Below are 7,553 nucleotides of genomic sequence, written 5' to 3' on the forward strand. Positions count from 1 at the left end.
GGTGACGATGGCCTTAATTACAACGGTAGCTCTATCAGTGGATAGAAGGGGGCATAAGAGAGATGTTCTGTGAAAGTAAGCCTTTCAAAGGTGACCCTGAGGTTTTGAGTACCCACAACAGCCATAGTCAAGTATGGAAAAGGGGAGCATCTGGAGGGGGTGGAAATAATGAATTCAGTTTTCGAAATGTTACGTTTGTGATGCCTATAGGACACTGAGTTCAAAATGTCTCAGAAGCAGTTGTTAATACAAGAGTGCAGGACAGGAGAGAGATTAGGGATGGATATATAGATCTGAGAATCATTTGCATAGAGGCAATAACAGAATCCACAGGAGCTGATAAGATCACCAAGTGAGACAGTAGAGGAGGAGAAGAAAAAAGGCCCAGGACAGAGTCATGAGGGATACCTATAGTTAGCAGGTTTGACATAGATGAAGAACCAGTAAAGCACATTGAGAATCAAGAGAGAGCAGTGTCAAAAAGAAAAGAAAAAGAAAACAAAAACAAAAAACTCAGAGGGGATCCAGGAACAAAAAGTGATCAACCACATCAAATGCTACAGAAAGGTAAAGCTGGATGATGAGAATTGAGGAAAAGTCATTAGATTCATCAATGAAAAAACCAACAGAAATTTTGAAAAAGGCAGTTTCAGTTGAAGGAAGCTAGATTACAAAGGATTTAGAAGCAAGTAAAAGAAGAAAAGGCACCAAATAGAAAGCTTTCTCAACCAGCCAACGATTTTTCCAAGGAGGAGAGATATAGGATTACAAATAGCAGAGATGGTGGGATCAAGTAAGAGGCCTGTTGTTTTGTTTTGTTTTCTTTTTAAGGATTTTAGAAGACACAGGCATGAAGGTACTAGAAAAGGACCCAATAGATACAGAGAAATTGAAGATTAAAAAGGAAGAGGACACGACAGTGGGGGCAATCTTCTGCAGAAGACGGGAGGGGAAGGGATCGAAGGTACATGTAGAGGGACTGGACTGGGCAAGAAGTACCACTTCTCACCGCAAAACCAGAGTAAAGGAGGGATAATAAGGAGGAAGTCTTGGCAAACAGCCTTAATTTGTTCAGTGAAGTGTGAAGCAAGGTCCTCAGCTGAGGGAGGGAGTGGCATGAGATGGGAGACCAGATGATTTGAAACGACCACTGTGAAGAGTGGGACAGTAAATCAATTAGGGAAGAGTAGAATGATTGCCTTGTTGCAGTGAGGACTCAGTTCAGATTAGATAATACAAATGTGTAGTATACCCAGTTTCATGATTTCCTCCAGCTCTGTTCAGCAGCACATGAATAGAAGCAAAGAAGGCAGATGGTAGGAGTAACTCAGGGTTGAGATTTGGCAAAGCATGGTCAGCAATAAAACAGAGGGAAAGAAATTCAAGAGTAGAAGTTAGTATAAAGTTGAGTTGGTTCACCAAGAGATGACAATAGCTATCATTTATATAGCACTTTAAGGTTACAAAACCCTTTATAAATATCTCATCTGGGGCAGCTAGATGGCGCAGTGGATAAAGCTCTGGCCCTGGAGTGAGGAGGACCTGAGTTCAAATCCGGCCTCAGACACTTGACACTTACTAGCTGTGTGACCCTGGGCAAGTCACTTAACCCCAATTGCCTCACCAAAAAATAAATAAATAAATAAATAAATATCTCATCTTATCTTCATAATAGCCCTGGAAAGTAGATGCTATTATTACCATCCCCAACTTACAGAGAAGAAACTAAAGGAGACCAAGATTACATGACTTGCCCAGGATCACACAGCTAGTAAGTGTCTGAGACTGGATTTAAACTCAGGTCTTCCTGACTCCAGGTCCAGTGCTCTATCCACTGGGCCACTTAGATGGGAATAAAGGGGAGTACCCTAGCCAGGGCAGGCTTCTCTAAATGGAGTAACTATACTATTCTGCCAAAGGTTAGAAACAATCTTACATGCCCAGAATGTTGCCCTGTTTCTTACCGCCACAAACTGGTTATTTTCTAGCTTTATAATATCACCAACACGGACATTCATCCATTGTTCTTGCTGGAGGCTGCAGAGGACAAAGAGACGAAGAAGTGCAGCATCAGTTACTAGTCTAGTTCTTTTTTTTTTTTTTTTTGGGTGTAAGTGACTTGCCCAGAGTCACACAGGATGAGACTGGTTCAAAGCCTCCTTCCTTAGGTAGGTACTTACATCCCACTGATCAGCACCTGAGACTGTCGGTTATTCACCTGGTTATCACTCTTGTGGCGGAACTGAAGAGAAAAGAAAGACCCAAAAAGGTGAAGGACACCATATCCCCCAGCTCCTTTTCACCTCCCAGGTATCAGATTAGGATGGTTTTAGGTGATGACTAGAACAAAGACTGCCCAGGATAATACCATTTGGTCCCAGGTAGATATACTCTGAATGGGCCAGGTTAGCCACGACAAGATATCCACTAACTTTTGTTGGGAGGAGGGTGGAGAGAATAGAGGATGGAAAACAACTCACATAATCATCAGTGGCATCTTTTACAGCTGTGATGGTAAGGACAAGAACCAAAGGCACAATGGTGGTGAACCAAGACAAGGAAGAGATCTGTGGGATCAACTACAAAGGAAAAAAACATGTATTCTTCTATTGCCTTGCCTTATTCCTCTCATTTGCTTCTCTCATTCCTGTGCTTTTCTGAGGTTAGTGGAGCGTACAGTATAAGGGTCACTCACCTGCAGAATGAGGAGGAACAAGAAGTAGGTATTGGCAACTTCCTGGAACTGTTCAAAGAGGTTGACAGGCAGGAAAGTGACAATGTTGTACTTGGAGGTCTTGATGCAGTTACTCTGTGGCAGGGAAAGGGTGGGGGTAACAGATGAGCATGGAGTGGCTACATTCTACTCCACTGACAAGTAACTAAATGAAAAATGCATGAGCAGCAACAGATGTGAAAATGGCCTAGGAAACTGGACCCACAACAGTCCCAGAATACCAAGAGAAAGATATACATTCCCACTTTGGTGTAATTTCAACATCTTTCCTTTAGGTAGACCAAATGCACAGCAGAGACTGAGACAAGGTCACTCACCGCATACTGGAACTTCTCATTGTATTCTCGGTCATTGGCCCGTGCCCGCCTCTCTTCCTCTACGACAGACATAATAATGAGTGTTAGCAGAGACAACTTGAGACCCAACCTACTATTTCATCACCCCTACTCCATTCTGTAGGGGTTCCACTTTCCTCTTAGAACACTTGGCTCCTTTTGCTTATTATAGTTCTAATAGCCCCCCTTCCTGGGGGAAAAATCTGTATCAATAAATTTCTCTTCCCAACACACAGCTATGCAGATATAGCTCACACTACAGAAAATGGCACAGCCAACATAGCTTTCTCTTTTCCTCAATATGCATTTCAACTGCTGGCACTCAATTTCTTTAACCCCTATTACCTTTGTAGCCGGCTAAAAGAATGCCACTGGAGAATTTCCCAGATCCCTTAGTATCACTGATTCAGTCCTCTTTTTCAAGAAGGGGTGGCAAGTGAAGAAACAACCCCTTTAACCTTTCTCTATCTACTTTCTCTACTACTAGCATAGTGCAAAGCACTACCCCTCACTCAAATGAAGGTGATAAAGGGTGGGGGCAGAAGGGAAACACTAGATGAAAAGGAGGAGAGTCACAGTGCCCCAAGAAACTACACTGCTGCTGCTGCAGTGTCCCAGCCCCACGTGTAGTCTCCCCAACAGGAGCCACCGATTGTCACATGTCACCAAGACTGGCTCCTTACTGGTCCATGATGACATCAGCTTATTTCAAAGCTCATCTTCAAGTCGGAAGGAGGGGGAAGAGGTCAGGGATATGGGTCATGCAGACTCAGACAGGGACTTTAGGGTAGGGGATAGTGAAGAAGAGCATGAAGGGAAGAAGGGAATGCAGTCAGAGCAGTTATACTCTAGCTCTCCAGCTATAATCCTCTATACTCCATGTTCTCTCTCCCCCACATATACCCTAAATGATGTTTACCAAGAATATGTCCAATGTATAATTATCCCAAACCCCTTCTACAGTTCCTACATAGACTTTAGGTGTCCAAAGGGACAGATCAGTGCCCAAAACCCCAGTCCCATTGAACTGTAGTGTTAACCCACGAATGGTGACCTCAGTATCAACTTATATCCAGGGGTTACCCTGACCCTCAGGCTAAGAAAGGGAGGGAGTACAAGGGCTTTTGCTGCCTTAGTCAGCAATTCTGGTATTTTCTAAACCTGAGAGAGACCTAAGCAGGAGGTAGGAAGAAAGGGGGAGGTGTATTGGGACACCACCTGCAGAACATACTGCAGTGCTAAACATCAACTCAATATCACTCACCTCCTCAGGCCCAATCCCAGGGGTCTCTTTCCCTGCTAAACCAATTTCTCTCAAGAACTTCCCAACAAGCTTTCCCCTTTTTCTGTCCCCTTGAACCACAGATATCACCATCCTGGAACTCTGCTAGTTCTGCACCACTGCCCCTCCCCCTACCTAGACTCCCCCAAATAGCAAGGAGGAATAAGGAGAGTAAACTAAGAGGCCACAGTACCAGCCAACAATCCCACAGACCTGGGGGGGGGGGGGACCTTGGAGAATGAAGTGATTGGGAAGGTCATGAGGGTGGAAGGGAATAAAAGGTCACAGGGAAGTGAGAAATAGGAATTTGAGGGGAGGTCTCCAAGAGGGGTAGGGTTAAAGATGTGGAGGTTTGGGGAAGAACTGATGGGCTGGGGGTCAGAGAGATAGCACAGCGAAGGGATTACAAAGATGGGAGTTACAGAGATAGCATGAGTGGCAGAGAGTCACAGAAATGTGATGGGGGTCTGAGGAATAAAGCAGAGAGACATAGATATTGGGACACCTAAGAAAGAAGAGTCAGAAAAGGAAAGGGTAACAGAGATAGAGGGGTTTGCAGACAAGGGATGAATGGTCATAGATATGGAGAGTGCCATGGTGATGGGATGGGGAGGTCAGAGAGATGGGATGGAGGAAGCCAGAGATGCAGTGGAGGGGGCCACAGAAATGCAATGGGGAGGTCACAGAGATGGGACAGAGAGGTCTCAGAGATGAAGTGGAGGGCCACAAAGATGGGACGGAGGGTTAAAGAAAGGAGATGGAGGACCAGAGAGAAAAGATGAGGGATGTACACAAGATGGGGGGCCAAAGAGATGAGTTAGGGAAGGTCACAGAGATGGAATGGGGGGGGACACAAAGATGGGATAGAGAACCACAAATAGGATTGAGAGCCAGGGAGAAGGGATGGGGGTGCAAAGATGGGTTGGGAGCCCACTGAGTTGGGATGGGGAAGTCGCAGAGATGGGATAGAAAGGGGCATAGAGATGAGATGGGGATACAGAGATAGGATGAAGAGGTCACAGGGGCAGAACAGTCAGAGGAGGGCGGGTAGGAAGAAAGCCTGGGTGGGGGTGAATGAAGAGAGCTCCCTCCCGTTACCTGTCCCCCAGGAGGGCTTCTTTCGACTCCAGGCGGGGGGCACCCCTGCCCGGGACCACTTCTCGGGCATCTCCTTGGGGACCGTCATGATCCCGGCTACAGTGAGGGGTGCAGACAGTTCGCAGGGTCCCTCCCTCCCTCCCTGTCTCCTCAACGGAGGAGGAGGAGGAGGAGAAGGCGGCGGGCGGGCGGCCCCCCAGGGAGGAGAGGGAGCAGCGGCCGCTCTGAGGGGAGCCCCGGCCGCCGGGAGCGCGCCGCACTAGCCTGCCCGGCCATCCTCGCGGCCGCCGCGAGCTCTGTCTCCGCCACCGCCCCCAGCACGCCCCCTCCCCTCCCATCCAGCCCCGCCCCCAACCGCCCCCAACCGCGCACGCAGAGGGGCTGGCGCACGCAAGCGTGCGAGTCCGGAGTCCCGCCCCCTCCCACGACTGCAGGGAGAACCCACTTGCCAGCGCGCCGCGTAGACGAAAGAGAACGCGCGAGCCCTACCTCTCCCTCCCCCTCCCCGCCCCTCAGCCTCCCATCTCTCAGGGATTAGCCAGTACGGTTACGGGATCACCGGCGTCTCCCGGGGCAACCGCCTCCAACCAGCTCCCGCTGCAGGGAAGCTCCCGACTAGGGGGGCAGGGCGGGGGCGGGATGTAGGAGAAGAGGAAGATGGGGTGGGGATGGTAGAAGGAAAGGATGGGGTTTGGGGAAAGGAAGGAAAGAAGGAAAAGGAGGGACCCAGAGAAACCTCTTTGTTAACGCCAGAGAATGGAAAAAGTGATGAAGAATGAGGAAAAATAGCACCGTGACTGGCCTGGCACTGGCCTCATTACTGCATACTCAAGGAGCTCTGTGTGACCCTGGCAAGTCGCTTAACTCTGAATCTGTTTGTTCATCTTTAAGATTAGAATAACACCTATTTTACGTGGTTGATGGGAGCATCAAATGAATATGTAAAGTTAATTGAGCACTATATAAGCGATCTATTATTATTAGCTAAAAGAGATCTTACAATTCATCTAGTACAAGCACTTCATTTCACAGACGATCAAACTGAGGTTCAAAGTGGGAAAGTGATTTGAGGTAATATCTTGGACCGGGGATTCCAATCCAAATGGCTCCAAATCCATCAGTCTTCCCACCACACCACTCTGCCTGCAATTCCTCCTCCCCACAACTGGTCCCACTCTGCTACTAGCAGCTGAAAGTACTCCCTAAGATGTAGAAAGGGAGATCTTCGATCCTTGTCCCCAATGCTGTTAGATTTATTCCCAAAGGGACTTTCAATACATAAAAACATAGGATTCAGAATGGAAATGGATCTTAGAGATCATAGTCTAATGCTCTCATTTTACTTTTGAGGAAACTGAGGCTTATATAGTAACCTGATAAAGATTCATCCAATCATTATTTATGGATCTATGTGCAAAGGTACTTTTTTTTTTTTAAATTTCAGGTGTTTTTTTTTGTCCTAGAGTAGGGAGAGGTCAAACCCAGTATTATTGACTCTACTTCCCTCTAGTCCCCTTGCTGTTTTCCTAATCCCCTTTAAGCATTGGTGACACTCCTACAGTGATTAAAAAGAGCCATGCCATTCTTATTTTCCTTACCTGGGGGGCGCTTTTTTGTACACAATGCCATCTCACCCACAGCAATCCCGGCAAGCCCATGGGAGATCCTGCAGGGAGAAAGAGCGGGGATGCATCAAGACAATGACATCTATAACTGGATGTCCCGTGGACATCTTCAACTCAACATGACCAAAACTGAACTCAATCTTTTCCCTAAGCTCTTCCTGCTTTCAAACTTGTCCCCTAGACTTGAAACCTAGGTGTCATCCTTGATTCACTATAACTCCCCATGTCCAACCCGTTGCCAAGGCCTGTTGGTTTTATTTTTGCAACACCTCTACAATACACTCCCTCCTCTCTTCTGATACTACCACTGCCCTGATTGTGCACAGACCTCTGGACTACTGAAGCAACCTGCTGGTTGCCCTGCTTGCCACGTCTTTCCCTTCTCTAGCTAGTACACACTCCACTTAACTGCTAAAGTGATTTTTATATAGTCTAACCATTACACACACACACACACACACACACACACACACACACAC

General features: G+C 47.1%; 1 protein-coding gene across 2 annotated transcripts in view; it reads right to left on the bottom strand.

Moving 5' to 3' along the window:
• The window catches only part of LOC114049850 (phospholipid-transporting ATPase ID), a 25,958-nt gene that overhangs the window by 13,772 nt on the left and 4,633 nt on the right, over window positions 1-7,553 (bottom strand). For both annotated transcript variants that reach the window (XM_027871281.1, XM_027871280.1), the window contains exons 2-7: window positions 7,048-7,115; window positions 3,052-3,110; window positions 2,696-2,809; window positions 2,481-2,579; window positions 2,181-2,242; window positions 1,965-2,037 (exon numbers count right to left, since the gene is read on the bottom strand). In XM_027871281.1, the coding sequence (XP_027727082.1) occupies window positions 1,965-2,037; window positions 2,181-2,242; window positions 2,481-2,579; window positions 2,696-2,809; window positions 3,052-3,110; window positions 7,048-7,078 (438 nt within the window). In that variant the 5' untranslated portion in view covers window positions 7,079-7,115. The remainder of the gene's footprint in view (window positions 1-1,964; window positions 2,038-2,180; window positions 2,243-2,480; window positions 2,580-2,695; window positions 2,810-3,051; window positions 3,111-7,047; window positions 7,116-7,553) is intronic.

This window comes from Vombatus ursinus, unplaced genomic scaffold, assembly GCF_900497805.2.
Source record: "Vombatus ursinus unplaced genomic scaffold, bare-nosed wombat genome assembly UNPS02014798.1, whole genome shotgun sequence".
NCBI classification, from domain to species: domain Eukaryota; kingdom Metazoa; phylum Chordata; class Mammalia; order Diprotodontia; family Vombatidae; genus Vombatus; species Vombatus ursinus.